The sequence below is a fragment of the Eubalaena glacialis genome, chromosome 3 (genome assembly GCF_028564815.1).
Source record: "Eubalaena glacialis isolate mEubGla1 chromosome 3, mEubGla1.1.hap2.+ XY, whole genome shotgun sequence".
NCBI classification, from domain to species: Eukaryota; Metazoa; Chordata; class Mammalia; order Artiodactyla; family Balaenidae; genus Eubalaena; species Eubalaena glacialis.
Window position 1 is genome coordinate 158,219,561 of NC_083718.1, and position 19,462 is coordinate 158,239,022.

Consider the following 19,462-nt stretch of genomic DNA (forward strand, 5'->3'; position numbering starts at 1 on the left):
TTATTCCTTGGAGAATTTCTCTGGTTTGGGCCCAAGACACATACCAAGGTCCAGTGGAAGTGACTGTGAACCAGGCTATTCCATAGTTGAAGCAGGCTGTTTATAGAGAGAAAAGAGGAGCTTCTTCCCTCCCTGTTCCCTGGGGTCTGTGGCTTTAGCTCACCGTGGCTGAGCTCAGCTGTACTTAGGAACTCAACTTTGTTGGGGAGAAGAAAGGTCACTTTGGAGCTCAGAGCAGTCAGAGGGCACTAGGCCCTGGGTTAGAATTGTTGGAATTGCAGACCAGTTTCTCCCACCCTGGTGTTTGGACTTTACAAGGCAAGAAGTTTTCTCAGCAGGCAGGCCCTGCCCTGAAAGCATCCACAGAAGTGCCAGACTTTACCACAGTTGTTAGCAATGGTGGGCCTGCTGTGGAAACAGAGTCGCAAGGCCCAGGTCATTAGCAATCTATTTCTCCATGGACCTTATGTCTGCAAATCTAGCGAGAAGGAAGGAGGCCTCAAGAACTAGTTACAGCAAAGCCTCTCTACTTCCAGTCCTGATGACACCCAGCCATACTCATCTTTTGCTATAGCCGCAAGAGCAATCTAGGGGCCCACACAACCTAGTTTAGAGGCTATTTCTATTTCCAGAGAATTGCTGAGGGTACACTTTCTTTATACACAACAGGACCCTCTTCTCTATGACAGGGAGGAACAAAGTGCTATGCAGATACTCTGCTCTTACTGTGTAGTCACTACTTGGCCAACAGCATCACATATGTATTAGTTCCCTCAAGGCATTTTGCTGGGTGAATGGACCAATGGAAGTGGCAAACCTGCTAGGTGTTCACCCCCTTGGCCTAAAGTTCCCCTTTCACCAGAACTGAGGAGAGATCTCCAGGGAGATGATGTCAATTGACACAACTTTTCAAAAAGCAGTTCGGCAATGTGTAGCAAGAGCCATAAAAATGTTCATACTTTTTGACCAAACACCCCCACTTCTGGGAATCTGTCCTAAGGACATTCTCCAAATGATTGATACAAAGACTATGTAGTAACATGAAATGTTTGTGATGTAATCATAAACAAGTCTGGAAGAATTGACCAAGAAATTGGCCAGAGATAATAGTAGTTGTGTTAGAGTAATGAGTTTACTGGAGATTCTTTTTCTCTTTCCCAAACTTTACATGCTAGTATATTGATTTTACCCTCCTCTGCCACTCAAGGTTAATCAGTCAGGAACCTGCAGAAACATACTCAAGAGGCCAGACAGTTGATGAAAGTTTAATAAAGGGACTAGGCTCTGTTTCCAAGTCACTTCCAAGACTGGTTTGTGCAACTCTCAAATGACTCACTCAACAATTATTGAGCACCTACTTACTCTCTAGTGAGGGAGGCAGACTTTCAAGTACATAAACTGTATCACGTGCAATAATAAATACATAAATTGAGTGTTATAAGGCGCACAAAGAAAGAAGCAACTATCCGTTAGGAGGGGTGGTGTGACTCAAGGAAGACTTCAAAGGCGGATGGTTGATTCATATTCAGTTTTGGGTCTTTTTTTTTTTTTCCAGGCAGCGCTGCGAGGCTTACAGTATCTTAGTTCCCCGACCAGGGATTGAACCCGGGTCCTCGGCAGTGAAAGCGCAGAGTCCTAACCACTGGACCGCCAGGGAATTCCCTCATGCTCCGTTTTGAAGGTGGTCTGCCAAAACAAGAGGGCCACATGTACAAAGGCAGAAATACATGGAATAACATGGTGGGTTTAGGAAATTATATGTGGCTCTGCAGGGCTGGAAGGAACATTGGGTGGGTGTGAAGGAACTATGGGAGGGAAGACTGTTTAGATCCTGCAGGGCCCTGTGCTCCAAGTGGGCTTTGTGTTTTGCAGCTGTCATCAGATTCGCATTTTAGAGAGATGACTGGCCTCAGTGGAGAGAGTGGACTGAAGGGGGAGAGAATGGAGGCAGAGAGTTGTGAAAAGCAGTCTTTGGGTCTTGGCTGGGTCGGCCAGCAGATACCTTTTCTCAGCATTGGTCTCTCCTGACTTACATTTGGCCAACGCATCGCCTCTCCGGGCTCTCCCTCCCTCCTCCTCCCCGAGGGCAGGCAGGCGGGCGGGCGGGGAAGCGAGGAGAGGGGTGGCCCTGCCTGGGTGGTCTCCTGCCCCGCCCCCCGCGGCGCCGTTGCCTAGCAACGGATCCGGCCGCGCAGCTCCGGGTAATTTGCCGGCGACTAAGCCAAAGGGAGGGCGTAGCCCCGGCCTTTCCCTTTTTCTTGGACTACAGACGCCTCCTCGGCACTGCGGTCGCCACCTCGAGCGGCGCCGGGCGTCGCGTAGCTGTTCCTGCACGCGGGACCGACTCCGGCTCGGCGCCCCGGGCCCGCACCGCCCTGCACTCCTACAGCTCACGGACGCCACTGTACACCCGTACCCGCGGCTAAGCGGCCCCGCTGAATTCCGACGCGGGACCTCGCGGTACGCGGGACCAGGCCAGCCTATGGGGGCTCCCAGATAACGTGGGTTGGGGGCGCCCATGCCCCCCATCCCTGCCAGCATGGCTCGGCCGCCACCCCTCGGGGAGCTGCCCCCGGGCTACACACCCCCAGCTCGATCTGCAGCACCCCAGGTGAGTGGAGGGGAAGCCGGAAGAAGGGGCCGGATCTAGAGACCCCAAGTCTGTCAGTCGGAAAGGTGTGATGTCTCTTAAATGCCATGTGTTATTGGCCCTCGCCCGGGAAAGCTGTGTTGTGTGTCTGTCTGTCCGTGTCTCCTCCTGCTCTGCCCGGTGAGAGTAGGTGTGTCTATGTCCACCTCTGTCCACCTGAGAACAGGTGTGTGTATATGTATCCTATCTCAGAAAAGGAATCTGTGCCTTCCTCAGGTGTATATTGGGTGGGAGGCAGGGAATGCAGTCAGATTTTTTCCAAGTTTGGGCCTGTGTCTGTTTAGGTCCTCGGTCTTGTATCCAGAAACCAAGAAGCTAGAGCTTGGTAGAGGGTATAATAAGGAGAAAAGGGAAAGGTTTCATGCGTTGTTGCAGTAATGCCTGGCTGACCCTTCTCTTTCCATCCCAGATCCTAGCTGGGAGCCTTCAGGCTCCACTCTGGCTTCGTGCTTACTTCCAGGGCCTGCTCTTCTCTCTGGGCTGCGGGATCCAGAGACACTGTGGCAAAGTGCTCTTCCTGGGACTTTTGGCCTTTGGGGCCCTAGCACTGGGTCTCCGCGTGGCCATCATTGAGACAGACCTAGAACAGCTCTGGGTGGAAGGTGAGTTGTGGACACTGGCCATAGTTGCTTGGGTATGGTGAGAATAGGGTGAGGAGCTGGCTACTGAGTTCTAGTGGGCTTTGCGCTGGGTCTGGAGGGGGCACCTGCCTGCCAGAGCCTGAGCATCTGGGAGCCCTGCTCCCTCTCACATCCATAAATGGACATCTGCAGATGGTGGAACCCTGTGAATGGGTATATGGAAAAGTTATCTGTGAGTGCGTGTGTGTTTATTTAGCATTTACTGGCAGTCTTTTATATGTATTTGACTGCACTGCAGTGCTTGTAAAGGCAACTAAAGCAAGACCCATCTTTCAGTAGCAAGGAAAGTAAAATATATGCTGGGATATAATATACAATATAATACAAAGCAGAAAATGATTATGTTGTATAAAAGAAGGCAGGGAGAGATCGCATCTAACTAGGAGAATCAGAAAAGTTAGAACTAGAAGGCTGGGGAAACAGTAAATCATCTGGCAGGCCTCCAGGGAGAGGTCCCATACAGCGAGGTCCCCTGCAACCATTTAGTGGAAAAGTGGCACAGAATCTGTACTTTGAGGCAACAGCAGAGTCAAATGGAGCCAGATCTTCACTTCCTAATGGAAACATTAGAGTAAAATAATTTCTTATTAATAGTTTTGACATAACTCTCTCTTCCTGGAGCCTAGTATGGCAACCCTTTAACAGAGTCCAACTCCCCTCTGTTCTTTCCTGGGAAATTTACATTTGTGGGCTGGCCCAAACCTCCCCCAGCCCTGGCGCACACCCAAAGGCAGGGCCCAGGTTAGACTCTCACACCCTTGAGTTATTTTAAATGCTGGCAAGCCCTAGGATCCAGAGCAGATGTTTCTTGGAGCCTGCCTGCCTATTGGGCTCCCACACCCCATCCCCACCCAACCCCCCAGCCCTCTGCAGACCCTTACATATATACACACTCTAGGCCAGCCCTGGGGTCCAGAGCAGATGTTTCTCTGTGCCTGCCTGCCCCCAGCCCCAAGACAAACGTGGGCGCACACACACACACACACACACACACACACACACACGCACATGCACATAGCCCCACCCACACTACTGCTGCCTGGGTGGTCCCAAATGACTCTTGGATTTCCTGCCACAGTAGAGGCTGTCTCCCACCTCTTCTTCCTTCTCCATTCCCCAGATCTTCCCAATCTAAACACTGCTTGAACCTCCATGTTTCCTCATCCTTTCTCCTACACTGCAGCACGGGATAGGCTAGATCCCACTGGATTTTTGCTGCTGCTTGTGCGAGGGTGATATAAGAGGGTGGTAATCAATTCCTAGGTCTTTTCTCTTTATGTCAGAATATCACTCTGGGGCTTCCCTGGTGGCGCACTGGTTAAGAATCCGCCTGCCAACGCAGGAGACACGGGTTCGAGCCCTGGTCTGGGAGGATCCCACATGCTGTGGAGCAACTAAGCCCGTGCACCACAACTACCGAGCCTGCGCTCTAGAGCCCGCGAGCCACAACTACTGAGCCCGCGTGCCACAACTACTGAAGCCCGCACGCCTAGAGCCCATGCTCTGCAACAAGAGAAGCCACTGCTATGAGAAGCCTGCACACCACAACGAAGAGTAGCCCCCGCTCAGCGCAACTAGAGAAAGCCTGCGCACAGCAACAAAGACCCAATGCAGCCAAAAATAAAAATAAATAAATTTATTTAAAAAAAAAAAAAGAAATTACTTTAAAAAAAAAAGAATATCACTCTGCCCTGTATTAGCTGGGGCTATGGGTGAGGTAAAAGCAGTGATCTTGACCTGATCTTTTCTCTGTACATCTGTCGTTGAGGCTTCTTCCAGCAATGCCCTAGGCAGTGAGGACTGAAGGGTATTTTCCATTCCTTTCCTGTTTTGTTAATACAGAAAGCAAAGAAAGAAGCTAGACATTAGCTATCAGAGTTCTGGACCCTCCAGCTTTGCCGTGGTGAGATTTGGAATGTGACTTCTCCTTCCTGATCAATATTTAAGCTGAAGGTCTCAGATAAATTCTCTAAAATAAAAATCACAGGGAATCCCCTGGTGGTCCAGTGGCTAGGACTCCGCGTTCTCACTGCCGAGGGCCCGGGTTTGATCCCTGGTCGGCGAACTAAGATCCCGCAAGCCAGGTGGTGCAGACAAAAAAAAGAAGAAGAAGAAGAAAAAAAGGAGGGAAGGAAAGAAAAGAAAAGGAAAATCACAGCATGTAGCCCAACTAGTACTTACAGGAACAGTGATAGAGATGGTTTGAAACTGGAGCTGTCCCTGAAGATAAGGAGCATACAGCCCTTCTGTCTGGAAGGCAGGGGACAGCCACATATCAATTGGTGGAACCACTATTCACTCAGACACCCAAGGCTGAAACCTTGATAGTCAGCCTCAGTTCTTCTTGCTCACCTGATTGGTCACTAAACAATTAAAATTCTTCCTTCTCAGCCTCTCTCAGATCCCTCCTTTCCACCCTTGCAGCTGTTGCTCTAGTTGAGGCCTGGCAGTACACTCCTGATTGTATCATTTAGCATGCTTTTAGCCACATGAAAGAGAGAGAAAGGGAAAGAGGGAGGAAGGAAGAAGAAGACTGATTTATTATCCCCCCCAACAAGGAGTCTAGCAGTAGACAGTAGAGAAGTTCCAGGATGGATAATTCAGCAATCTAAGGACATCAGCAAGGACCCAGTTTCTTTCTGTCTTTCTCCTCTGCCTTCTGCATGTTGGGCTTTTGTCCTCAGGCTTATCACCTCCTTCTCCCAAGGTGGCTGCTGCAGTGGTAGAAAAGAGAAGTCATCCCTGTCTTGCATCCCTTTTTGAAAGTGAGGAAAAATACACCACCTACCCCTCCCCACCATCCACCCCCACCGACTTCCCATTTGGTTATACTTTGGCAAGAACTGTGTAGCATCCTATGCCTAAATCCTTCACTTGGAAAAGACGGTGGAATTACTGTGATTGACTTATTAGACTAATCAAATTTCACCTCCTAAGGCTGGGGAAGGGCCCAGCTGCCCTGAATCACTAGGCCTTTCAGAGGATGGCCCGAGAAATCGAGGTCTATTAAGTGACTGATCTTTCCCCCTCACCTTCAAATCTGCCTCCGCACCGCCCTCCTGTGGTGCTTCTAAATCTGGCCAAGTCAATCCCTGCTTAGAGCCCTTCCACCACTCTCTACTGGGTTCCGGGGAGTCTCCAAAACCAAGTTCAAGCTCCTTAGCATACTCTAGGTTGCTTATCCAGCTTTGTCTCTGCCTCACTCTTAGCAGCCCAGCAACACGGAGCCTCTTAGTTACCTGCACACACTTGGTCCAGAACCCCTTTCCCTGACTTCTTTCCCTGGCCAACTCCTATTCGTCATTCACAGCTCAGCTCCAGAATATATCAGGTGATGAAAAAGCCTGGTCATCTCACTTCTCTGCTTAAAACATAACATGGTTCCCATTCCACACAGAGACAGCTTGAGTCCCTACAATAGCTTACAGGTCCTTACATGTGCAATTTCTGGACCAAAGATTATGAACATTTCTGAGGATCCTAAAACATACTGCAGTATTGCTTTCCCCCAAATATTGTACCAAATTACACTCCTGCGGTAGGTAAGTTAGAATGCATTCCTGTAAGCCAGCAATGAGTACTACCAATTCTTAAATTTTTGCTAATTTGAAAGATGATAATTCATTGCTATTTTAATTTGCATTTATTGGATTACCTATAAAGTGGACTCTTTTTCCATGCTGGCTAACCAGTTATATCCTCCGTTTTGTAAAGTTCTTTTTTTCCACAGTTCAGTGGCTTTTATTTATTTAAACATCTTTATTGGAGTATAATTGCTTTACAGTGGTGTGTTAGTTTCTGCTTTATAACAAAGTGAATCAGCTATACATATACATATATCCCCATATCTCCTCCCTCTTGCGTCTCCCTCCCAACCTCCCTATCCCACCCCTCTAGGTGGTCACAAAGCACCGAGCTGATCTCCCTGTGCTATGCGGCTGCTTCCCACTAGCTGTCTATTTCACATTTGGTAGTGTATATATGTCCATGCCACTCTCTCACTTCGTCCCAGCTTACCCTTCCCCCTCCCCACGTCCTCAAGTCCATTCTCTACATCTGCGTCTTTATTCCTGCGTCGTTATGTCCTGCCCCTAGGCTCCTCAGAACCTTTTTTTTTTTTTTTTTTTAGATTCCATATCTATGTTAGCATACGGTATTTGTTTTTCTCTTTCTGACTTACTTCACTCTGTATGACAGTCTCTAGGTCCATCCACCTCACTACAAATAACTCAATTTCGTTTCTTTTTATGGCTGAGTAATATTCCATTGTATATATGTGCCCCTTTTGTAAAGTTTTTAACAAATGTGATGATTTTGATGTCTCCTTCCCCTGTTCCCCCTGCTTCTTCCCCACTCACTTGCAGTCTCTTTTTTTCTCCAGTTCTTTCTCATTTTTCCATCATATCATTTCTCTCCCAGCAGCTATTGAATAATAACTCCATATCTGTACCTACTGTGTTCTGTACAACTTCCTAAGTACTTTGCTCGCATTGATTCTAATTCTACCAAGGTAGGTATTTCTCCATTTCACAGATGAGAACATTGAGAGTCAGAGAAACTAAGTAATTTACTCAAGCACAGACCAAGCATCAGAGCCAAGACCCAAAGCCAGGTCTGTCCAGAGCCTTTGTGCCCCTTCGCCCCGTCTCCTTGCCTCACAATACATCCTAGTGCATCTGTCCTCATATCTGTCATCATCATCGTCAGCGAAGACTTATCTTTTTCTCTTCCTCATTTTCTCTGAGGATTCCTTATTCTCTTTGATGCCGTATTTTTTTTTTTTTTAATTTTTTGGCCACACCACGCGGTTTGCAGGGATCTTAGATCCCTGACCAGGGATCGAACCCGTGCCCTCGGCAGTGAGAGTGCAGAGTCCCAACCACTGGACCTCCAGGGAACTCCCTTGATTCTGTATTTTAAATTGTGCTTGTCTCTTTCTCTTGCTTTCTTATTAGCTCTGTCCAGGTTCCTTCTTTCTCCCATGCCTCCTTCCCCTCAGCAAACTCACTTACTGTGAGGAGCTTATCTCTGCCCTCCCCTCCTGTCCCTCCTTGTGGCACCTCTGGCCCAAGCCTGGTGAAATAAACACTGCAGTACGAGCCTACTGCAGAGGAGTGGGGAGTCAGGAAAGGAAGAAAAAGAGTAGGTGGAATTGCCAGCCGAGAAGGCAGGATGATGGCTGTGTGAGACTGTTGTGGGGATGGGAGGTGTGAGCATATGGGTGAATCTGTGATGGGGAGTTTCCAAGGGTTTGGGGCTCGCATGAGTGAGGGGATTGTGTGGGTTTGAAAAAGAGATTGGGGAGCATGATAATCCCAGGTGGGGCTGGAGTCTCAGAGAAGCAGTCCGTTGGGCCCCAAGGGTGGCAGTGACCTACAGGAAGAGGCCCCAGATGGGTTGAAGCAGGATTATGGGTCTAAGACCAGGCCAAGTCCACAAAGCCTCCGGGGTGGTTTGGCCCTGGCCCTCGCCTCCCCCAAACCACAGTCAGGTCATAGCATCCCTCACAGCATCCCCGCCTCCCCAGATCCCAGGTACAGAGCTGGCCTCCGTGGCCAGTGCAATGCAGGACTTGATCAAGGAGATGAAGGCAGGCCTGGCGCCGGGACTCCCCATTGTCTGGACAGAGAGACTGGTGAAAGGGATCTTTTTCCCCAGGCCCACTTTGATGTCACCTCTGCCAGGATCCATGAGTGCTTCCATGAGTGGAAGCAGTATGTTGGCAGCATCACACTGAAAGACCGTCTGACCCTCCCCCGCACCTGTGCCACCACAGAGCCATTATTGCCAGGCACCCCCCCACCCCTCTGCAGAGCAGTTTGCAAAAAAGCGTATGAATATAAACCACTGCCTGGGACAACCTGAACTAGGAACCAGCCCCAGCGCTAGACCTGTTCTTTTAGGAGACCCTCCAATGGCAGCCTCCCTATTGGCCCCTCTGTCCCTCCTTGTCTTCCCCACCAGAGTAGAGAGGGACTGAGTGAGGGCTCCCTTACCAGGACACCCCCAGAACCCCACCCTGGCCCAGCTCATGTTGATCTCTCGTTTTAAAGTTATTTGCTCCAAACCCAGCCAGCCGGGTTCATGCTTAAACCTTAGGTCCCACAAGAATTCCACAGAGCCACACAGCTGGACCTCTCCACTCCAGATTCCAAGCAGAGGGCCAGGAGCCTGGGGAGTCAGCATGGCCATCAGGGAGAAGCTTCTCCCACTTGTCCTGGGAGGCCTCTGTGGGTTAGGGTCCCACGTCCCCCGGAGCTCTGATCCACTGAGGCTCTTTCCCCCCAGCTTTCTCTCTCTGCTTTGGCAGCGGGCAGCCGGGTGAGCCAAGAGCTGCAATACACCAAGGAGAAGCTGGGGGAGGAGGCTGCATACACCTCCCAGATGTTGATACAGACCCCGCGCCAGGAGGGGGAGAATGTCCTCACGCCTGAGGCACTTGGCCTCCACCTCCAGGCAGCCCTCACCGCCAGTAAAGTGCAAGTATCACTCTATGGAAAGTGAGTCTGGCTGAGCCCCTGAGCAGCTGGGGGTGAGAGGTGCTGCAGCAGGGCTGGAGCGGGAATCCCCCTCTTCTGCTGATGTCCTGTGCCCCTGGCTATTGCAGGTCCTGGGATTTGAACAAAATCTGCTACAAGTCAGGAGTTCCCCTAATTGAAAATGGAATGATTGAGCGGGTGAGTATCCTGAGCTGTTCTCTGAGACTAGGTAGAGGTGGAGCCTTTTCTGCAGTAAGGGAGGGCTTGGAGAGACGGCGGGGGTGGGGGGTGGGGGGGGCGTCAGGAGGTGGGGGCATTGCAGAGGGCATCCTACAAAGGTCATGGAGAAAAGAGCCCAGGGACAGGACTGATGTGGCCTGGGATGTCCCTGGCAGATGATTGAGAAGCTGTTTCCCTGCGTGATCCTCACCCCCCTCGACTGCTTCTGGGAAGGAGCCAAGCTCCAAGGGGGCTCTGCCTACTTGCCGTGAGTGCTGCCACAGCTGCTCCCAGGGCCCTGCTTCATCCCCTGCCAGGACCTCCCCAGCAGAAAGAAGGGTGGGAGTAAAGATGATCAAATCTCACCCAGGGCCTAATTACCTCCCAGGCCAGGGTCAGAGCACCCCACATCCCCCTTCGCCTCACCTCCGAAGGAGAGGCAGACCTGTCTTATTTAGACAAAACACGAAGATCTGTAAGATCTGAACAAAGGAAGGAAAAGATCCCCAGAAAGACTTTGCCAGGGAGAGTTAGCTAGGTGTCAGCTCAGCTGTGACCCAGGCCAGAAAGAAAACCTGTTCTAAGCAGGTGCCTGTATGGTTATGTATTAGAACCAAGGGTAGACGGTTTGGGAAGGAATGCAATGGAGCTTTTCTGGGCCTTTTCATTGTGTTAAGTACCATCTGTCTTGAGGTCCATCTCAGCCCCGGTATCTGTCCACAGCTCACTGCAGCAGCCTGCTGGGCTGAGCCTTGCCCACCCTCCACACAGAGGGATAGATGAGCAGCTAGGAGGAGGGTGGGCTACTACATGGGTCCCATCGCAGTGGTTTGGAGGGTGGGCATTGATCCTTGATCCTCACCAACTATGGGCTCTCCCCTGCAGGGGCCGCCCCGACATCCAGTGGACCAACCTGGATCCAGAGCAGCTGCTGGAGGAGCTGGGCCCCTTTGCCTCCCTTGAGGGCTTCCGGGAGCTGCTAGATAAGGCACAGGTGGGCCAGGCCTACGTGGGGCGGCCCTGTCTGCACCCTGACGACCTCCACTGCCCATCTAGTGCCCCTAACCATCACAGCAGGCAGGTGGGTTCCAGCCAGGTCTGCCAGGGAAAGGTTATTTTCCTTCCCTTTCCCCTCATATGTTCCCCTGTTCTAGGAGAGAGCAGACTGCTCTGTGCTCTGCCCCCCATTTCCTGGACGTTGTTACCCTGCCCCCACTGTGCTAGACACCTAGAGGGTTCCATTCCTGTTCAGCTCTGCTAAGGAACCCTCAAGTGGCCTATGAATCCCTTTGTCCTTTTCTAAGCCCAGAAAGGCTGGACTTCATCAAAATACACGTGTACAGGGAAACAGGACAAATTAGCTAAGCACGAGTATCATACCTAATTTCCTGAGTGTCTGTGTGGCCCTGTGAACGTGGACCTTTTTCCAAAACCACCAAAGTTATGCCCACTCCTCCCCGCAGCCTGTCTCTAGGCCTCGGCTCCCTCTTGTGGCCTCCTCCCTGCAGGACACTAGCTGCTCCCTTACAGAGTAGGCAAGAGGCTCAGCAGAATAGTTATCTACACTCCAGGCCCACAGAGCTCCGTGGCAAGCATGGTTCCTGCAGGTTCCAGCCCAGAGACACCCAGTTATCCAAAACCAGGGCCTTGAGTAATGAGCCCCTCCGCTGTCCGCCTCCAGGCTCCCAATGTGGCTCAGGAGTTGAGCGGGGGCTGCCATGGCTTCTCCCACAAGTTCATGCACTGGCAGGAGGAACTGCTGCTGGGAGGCCTGGCCAGAGACCCCCGAGGACAGCTGCTGAGGTAAGGCCGCCCCTGGGAGTTGGTAAGGGCACCCCAGGTATGGGGAGCCACACCCTGATGCCAGGCAACTCTGGCAAAAGCCCCTTGCACACCCCCTCCTGGGTGTTCAGACCAGCTCTGACCCCTACTTCTCCTGTACCCCAACCAGGGCAGAGGCCCTGCAGAGCACTTTCCTGCTGATGAGTCCCCGCCAGCTCTATGAGCACTTCCGGGGCGACTACCAGACACATGACATCGGCTGGAGCGAGGAGCAGGCCAGCACGGTGCTGCAGGCCTGGCAGCGGCGCTTCGTGCAGGTCAGCGTGGAGGCGTGGAGACGGCGAGCACGGTGCCCTGAGGCCGCTGCCGCCTCCTGCCCCTCACACCGCCCTGTCTCCCCAGCTGGCGCAGGAGGCCCTGCCTGGGAACGCGTCCCAGCAGATCCACGCCTTCTCCTCCACCACCCTGGATGACATCCTGCACGCCTTCTCTGAAGTCAGCGCTGCCCGCGTGGTGGGAGGCTACCTGCTCATGGTGGGTCCTCCTGGCGCCTTGTCCCCCACCACGGGCCCCCACCCTGGGAGCCCCTATCCAAGACTGCCCTCTCTCCCCACAGCTGGCCTACGCCTGCGTGACAATGCTGCGGTGGGACTGTGCTCAGTCCCAGGGTGCCGTGGGCCTCGCCGGGGTGTTGCTGGTGGCCCTGGCGGTGGCCTCGGGCCTCGGGCTCTGCGCCCTGCTCGGCATCGCCTTCAATGCCGCCACTACCCAGGTACACCAAGACTGCGGGGCAGACTTGGGGGCCGACGGCCCAGGCTGCTCGGTTCCTCCAGCTGCCCGCCCCGTGCCCCTCCAGGTGCTGCCCTTCTTGGCACTGGGCATTGGCGTGGATGACATATTCCTGCTGGCACATGCCTTCACAGAGGCTCCACCTGGCACCCCTCTCCAGGTGAGGCCTCGTCCTCCAGCCTGGGCTCATCTGAGGCAGTGCTGCGTAGGGGCTCAGAGCCTCTTGGTTTGAGTGACCTTGGGCTGGTAATTAACCTCTCTGTGCCTCGTTTCCTCATCCGTAAACAGGGGTAATAATAGTGCTTGTGTCGTAAGGGTTGTAGTGAGGATCAGTGAGGTAATTCAAGTCGAGTACTTAGAACAGTACGATAAATATTAGCTGCTATGAGGCTCCTTTACCCCCCTCTGCCATCCTTCACGCTGCCTTGTCCTGACAGGAGCGCACAGGTGAGTGTCTGCAGCGCACAGGCACCAGCGTTGCACTCACGTCCATCAACAACATGGTTGCCTTCTTCATGGCTGCCCTAGTTCCCATACCTGCACTGCGGGCCTTCTCCTTGCAGGTGAGGCCTCACAAACGGGGCCCGGGCTCAGGGTGGGCATGGAGCCGGGGCAGGCTTCATCCAGGCTTTCTGCCCCTCCTGTCCATCCCGCAGGCGGCAGTAGTGGTTGGCTGCAACTTTGCAGCCGTGATGCTTGTCTTCCCAGCGGTCCTCAGCCTGGACCTGCACCGGCGCCACTGCCAGCGCCTTGATGTGCTCTGCTGCTTCTCTAGGTATCCCTACCCCACCAGGCCGTCCTTCCTTGGCCCCATCCCGTCCTGTCCCTTCAGCAGCATTTCCAGGCACAGACCCATCACCCCCTCTCTCTGCCTCTTCCAGCCCCTGCTCTGCTCGGGTGATTCAGATTCTGCCCCAGGAGCTGGGGGATAGGACAGTATCAGTGGGCATTGCTCACCTGACTGCCACTGTTCAGGCATTTGCGCACTGTGAAGCCAGCAGCCAGCATGTGGTCACCATCCTGCCTCCCCAAGCCCACCTGGTGCCCCCACCTTCTGACCCACTGGCCTCTGAGCTCTTCAGCCCAGGAGGGTCAACACGGGACCTTCTAGGCCAGGAGGAGGGGACAAGGCAGAAGGCAGCCTGCAAGTCCCTGGCCTGTGCCCGCTGGAATCTTGCCCATTTCGCCCGATCTCAGTTTGCACCCTTGCTGCTCCAGTCCCACACCAAGGTGAGCCTCCAGGCCCAGGCAGGTCGAGGTGAGACACAGCTCTTAGGCTTCTTAGGTGTCTCTGGGCCCCAAGAAGGGAAGAGGGCTTAGCCCAACATCTGAGGGCCCAAGGGTATCCCTGGGCCTCCAGCTTAGTTGCCGTTTCCCACAGGCCATGGTGCTGGTACTTTTTGGGGCTCTTCTGGGCCTGAGCCTCTATGGATCGACCTTGGTGCAGGATGGGCTGGCCCTGACAGATGTGGTGCCTCGGGGCACCAAGGAGCATGCCTTCCTGAGCGCCCAGCTCAGGTACTTCTCTCTGTACGAGGTGGCCGTGGTGACACAGGGTGGCTTTGACTACGCCTACTCCCAACGCGCCCTCTTTGATCTGCACCAGCGCTTCAGTTCCCTCAAGGCGGTGCTGCCCCCACCGGCCACGCAGGCACCCCGCACCTGGCTGCACTATTACCGCAACTGGCTACAGGGTGAGAGGCAAGGAGACCGGCAGGGAGGGCTGCGGCCAGCAGGAGCTCCCAGAGCTCCAGGCCAACCAGACCCCACCCTGTTTTCTCCCAGGAATCCAGGCTGCGTTTGACCAGGACTGGGCTTCTGGGCGCATCACCCGCCACTCATACCGCAATGGCTCTGAGGATGGGGCCCTAGCCTACAAGCTGCTTATCCAGACCGGGGATGCCCAGGAGCCTCTGGATTTCAGCCAGGTTGGGAGAGGACTGGAAGGGTCAGGGAGCACCCAGGGGCTCCAGGCCCCATGGGCCCAGCCTTCAGCTGTCTCTGCCTCTACAGCTGACCACAAGGAAGCTGGTGGACAAGGACGGGCTGATTCCACCTGAGCTCTTCTACATGGGGCTGACCATGTGGGTGAGCAGTGACCCCCTGGGTCTGGCAGCCTCACAGGCCAACTTCTACCCCCCACCTCCCGAGTGGCTGCATGACATGTACGACACCACCGGGGAGAACCTTCGCAGTGAGTCCCGAAGAGCCTAGGCCTGGGCCCACACAGGCTCTACCCTGAGGCCCTGCCCACGGCTCCCTGTGCTTACTGGCCACCCCTCCCTCTCCCTCCGCCCCCTCCCCTCCACAGTCCCGGCGGCCCAGCCCCTGGAGTTTGCCCAGTTCCCCTTTCTACTGCGCGGCCTCCAGAAGACTGCAGACTTCGTGGAGACCATTGAGGGGGCCCGGGCAGCGTGTGCCGAGGCAGGCCGGGCCGGGGTGCGTGCCTACCCCAGCGGCTCCCCCTTCCTCTTCTGGGAGCAGTATCTGGGCCTGCGGCGCTGCTTCCTGCTGGCAGTCTGCATCCTGCTGGTGTGCACTTTCCTCGTCTGCGCCCTGCTGCTGCTCAACCCCTGGGCAGCTTCCCTCATAGTGAGTCCTTGCAGGGGCGGGGCTGGAGAGACCCATAGCTCCCCCCCTGCCCTGCCCAGGAGCCCTGGGTGAGCCCTGCCCTCCCCAGGTACTGGTCCTGGCAGTGATGACCGTGGAGCTCTTTGGCATCATGGGTTTCCTGGGCATCAAGCTGAGCGCCATCCCCGTGGTGATCCTTGTGGCGTCTGTAGGCATTGGTGTCGAGTTCACGGTCCACGTGGCTCTGGTGAGCACAGGCACTAGGGGAGGGGTGGGCCAGCTGATTTGGTATTCAACAAATATTGATCAAGCACCTACTGTGTGCTAGGTACTATTTAAGAACTGAGGAGATAAGAGCACTACAGGCTTTCCCTTCAAGGAGCTTATTCTAGAGCGTAGAGATAAGCAATAAACAAGTAAACAAACAAATAAATAAGCAGCCATTTCAGTAGAGAGGAGGGACAAAGGCCTGACCAGAAAGGGGTGAGGGAGGACAGAATGGAAGGTGAGGAAATGGGAACCAACAATTCTTTTGGATGGATTTACTGTGAAGAGGATCAGAGAAATGGGGTGGTAGCTGGATGGCGAGATCCCACCGAGACAGAGATATTAGAACAGAGGCAGGCAGGCCTCTCTCACAGCTTCGTGGTCTCTGGCAGGGGAGCAGTGCGGGTGGGGTGGGGGGCGTGGACCAGCTGGCAGCTCCGGCACAGACCTGGCCAGACCCCACAAACAGCTCCCTTCTTTCTTCCCCCATAAAAGCCTTATCATTTTTCCGCTTATAAGAATAATATATACTCCTTGGGAGACAAAAAATGTCAGCATGCTGGAAAGTACCAAGAAAGAATTAGAAATCCTCTGAAATGCCACCCCTAGAAGTTATCACTTTGGTGTCCATCCTTCTAGACCAGGGGTTGGCAAACTTTTTCTGTAAAGGACCAGATAGTAAATATTTTAGGCTTGGCAGGCCATATCGTCTCTGTGGCAACTCTGCCGGGGTAGCCCAAAAGCATCCATAGATACTATGTGCACGAATGGGTGTGGCTGTGTTTCAACAAAACTTTATTTACAAAAAAACATGGGACAGACTGTAGTTTGCCAACCTATTCTAGACATCCCTGTGTCTCACTCATCTATACAGTGTTACCTATATGGACTCGTGCTTGCGTCCTGGGCAGCTTCCAGGGACTCGGTTCACCTGGCCTTCTGTGGGCCAAGGCATGGGTGAGCCCTGGGGACACAGATGAGCTGGCCATGGTTGGCCAAGGAGCAGCTCCAGGACCGCTTTATTCCCCCAGGGCTTCCTGACCTCCCAGGGTAGCCGGAACCTCCGGGCTGCCCGGGCCCTAGAGCACACACTGGCCCCGGTGACCGATGGGGCCGTCTCCACATTGCTGGGTCTGCTCATGCTTGCTGGTTCCAACTTTGACTTCATTGTAAGGTAGGGGAGGGCTCGGGGCGAGGCGGCAGGGCTGCCCTGCACTGGCGGCAGGACCTGCCCAGGCTGACCGGCCCCACACACCGCCCCCCACCAGGTACTTCTTCGTGGTGCTGACAGTACTCACACTCCTAGGCCTCCTCCATGGGCTCGTGCTGCTGCCTGTGCTGCTGTCCATCCTGGGCCCCCCACCAGAGGTGACCACCCTCCTTCTGCTCCCAGCCCAGGGGATGGGGTGGAACAGAGCCAGGGCAAAATGCCCTCAGCGGCCAACAGACAGGGCTCAACTCACAGGGACCTCTCCCCATAAGTACCACCAACTGAAGGTGGCAGCCTCCCCCTTCGCCCAGACATCATGTCCCTACCCCTCAGCCCTCCTGACTTCTTCATGGGACCCACCTTAGCCGTTTAGGTGCAGGGTTTGCCCCAGACCTCGACATCCTGTCCCTTGTCAGCTCTCGTATCCTGCTGGAAGCCGCCAAAGACCCCAGCTTCCCAACCAGGGAGGTGCTGAAGGGGGCTGCGTCCCCAGTAGCCCCTGGGCTCACTGGGGCTGGTGTCTCCCCCAAGGTGGTACAGATGTACAAGGAGAGCCCGGAGGTCCTGAGCCCACCAGCTGCACAAGGAGGAGGGCTCAGGTGGGGGGTAGCCCCCATCCTTCCCCAGAGCTTTGCCAGAGTGACTACCTCCATGACCGTGGCCCTCCGCCCACCCCCACTGCCTGGTGCCTACATCCACCCAGCCTCTGAAGAGCCTACTTGGTCCCCTGCTGCCACACCAGCTGCCAGTGGCTCCAGCAACCTCAGTTCTAGGGGACCATGTCCAGCCACCTGATGAAAGAGCAGCTGAAGCATGGAGACCCTTTTCAGGCCACATGAAGGCACTGGGAAGCCGTGAGGGGTTACTGAACGCAGGGCAGACTCCTGGGGAGCCCTGCTGCTGCTGCTGTCTGCCTCCATCCCCTCCCCGACCCAGCCATCACAGACCTCCCTGGGATCCACACAAAACCACCACCCTCTAGGCTGTGAGCAGCCTTGCACACCTGGGTGCTCCGTGCCTGTGCCCGTGCCCGGGTGGGGTGAAAGCCAGCAAGCACTTCAGGCTGCAGTGCAGCCCTGTCCCCCATCCCACCCCACCCTGCTGCCCCCAGCAGACTAAGCCTGAGGGATCCTCTAGCACCCTTCACCAGTCCTGGTCCCCCACTGCTTGCTGACTCCTGGGTAGGCTCTCTGTATCCCTGCCCACCTCTCACCACATAAATTATTTATATGGAGACGTTTATTTTTGTAGTTTGTATAGATGTTAGCTATGCTGAAAGTTTTATTTTTAAAAGTGAAATATATTCTATATGAACTCATCTCAAATGACTTTGGCGCTTTGTTTTCAGATAGAGCTGTGAGTTTGCAAGTGGAGGCGTCGGGGCCGCAGGTCGTGGGGCTACCCTAGTCCTTGGTGTGTTTATTCACCTGGCACGTGAAGATGATGTTCAGCCAATGTGTTGGTCATATACTTGGTAACAGGGTCTGACTGAAGTACTTAGTACACAAAGTGATACAAATGTTTTTGATGTCAAACCCCACTGTGTGGCTTTCAGAGCCATCATAAGCCAGCCTTGCGCACCTCTCCAGACTCATCACCCACCTTCCTTTGTGAGCGGCATGGGGGGATGGGCAGAGGGACACAGCCAGGCAACAGGTGAGAGGAGAAGTGGAAGCAGATCAAGAAAGCGTCTGAGGGAATTCCCTGGCGGTCCAGTACTTAAGACTTGGGCACTCTCATTGCCGGCCCGGGCCCGGGTTAGATCCCTGGTTGAGGAATTAAGATCCCACAAGCCGCGCAGCCAAAATAAAAAAAAGAAGAAGAAGAAGGTGGCCAATTGAAACAGAGATGGGGATAGCAGGGAGGTATTTTAGGAGTTTTGTGCCCAGACCAACCTCCAAGGCAGAGGCCTCTGCAAGTCAGCAGTCAGCTTGGCGCCCCAGAGGCATCTTTGGCCAGACAGCTAGGGGATCAGTAAGGGCACTGTTGAAATTGAGGTTGCATTAGCAACCAGTGAGGCTCTGTATTTAAGCTGTTTGTTCTGTGAAGGTTGAACAGGCCCACTATACAGAGGCCTGGAAGATTCTGGCCACACCCCTGGGTGTAGAGTACAGAGTCTCATCTGACGCACGAGGTGGGGGAGGTCTTTTATTGCCCTTCTCCAATTATCCCAGGGCTCGGTCTCAACTGACACACATAAACACCCTGGGTTCCAGCCACCCACTCACCAGGAACGATCCCACCCCCAGAGTACTGCCTTCTCACACTCCACCCCACCAGGCCAAAGGCCAGAAAATCATGTTCTGACCAAAAGTGGGCAGGGAGGAGGGGGAAGACTTATGCAGCTGAATAAGTCTGCAGCTTATGCAGCTGAATCAACACTAAGATGCTTGAGAAGACTTAAGAGAAGCAGGCAGTTGGCTTGGAACCTAGAGTGGGGGATGCCTCCAGGATGCCCAAGGGATGGACACTGGATTTGGAGCCAGTAGTGTTTGGGTCACTTTGGAGGGGATTTTGGGTAGAGCAGGAGAGCTCACCAGGCTGGAATAGTGCAAAAGATGTCACTCCATCGGTGCCACTTACCAGCTGAGTGACCTGGAAAAGTCAGAGAACCTCTCTGAGCCTCAGCTTCTTCATCTGTGAAATGGGAAGATTAGAGCCTATCTTGTAGGGTGCTAGTTTTTCCTTTCAGGATTTTAAATGAAATATTTATGTAAGACATCACCCGGCTTCTCATAGGTGCTATTTCTGTAGTTTGTGGGATATTAGCTATGCAGAAAGTCTGTGCTCCAACTGCATGCTTAGTGAATAACCCTGAAACACTGCACAGCGTCCTGGTGTGGCAGCAGCTGAA

The 19,462-nt window shown here is 53.8% G+C and overlaps 1 protein-coding gene across 1 annotated transcript; it reads left to right on the forward strand.

Moving 5' to 3' along the window:
* The first annotated feature begins 1,687 nt into the window (after positions 1 to 1,687).
* Positions 1,688 to 17,933, forward strand: PTCH2 (patched 2). The gene is made up of 23 exons (XM_061186649.1): positions 1,688 to 1,740; positions 1,873 to 2,611; positions 3,060 to 3,252; positions 9,602 to 9,791; positions 9,899 to 9,968; positions 10,166 to 10,257; positions 10,875 to 11,070; positions 11,671 to 11,792; positions 11,941 to 12,088; positions 12,174 to 12,305; positions 12,388 to 12,543; positions 12,628 to 12,720; positions 12,998 to 13,123; positions 13,217 to 13,335; positions 13,442 to 13,790; positions 13,942 to 14,254; positions 14,346 to 14,488; positions 14,574 to 14,754; positions 14,872 to 15,152; positions 15,241 to 15,378; positions 16,430 to 16,572; positions 16,667 to 16,766; positions 17,140 to 17,933. The coding sequence occupies exons 2-23, from the start codon at positions 2,519 to 2,521 to the stop codon at positions 17,401 to 17,403; spliced, it is 3,642 nt and encodes a 1,213-aa protein (XP_061042632.1). The 5' UTR covers positions 1,688 to 1,740; positions 1,873 to 2,518; the 3' UTR covers positions 17,404 to 17,933.
* The last annotated feature ends 1,529 nt before the right edge of the window (positions 17,934 to 19,462 follow it).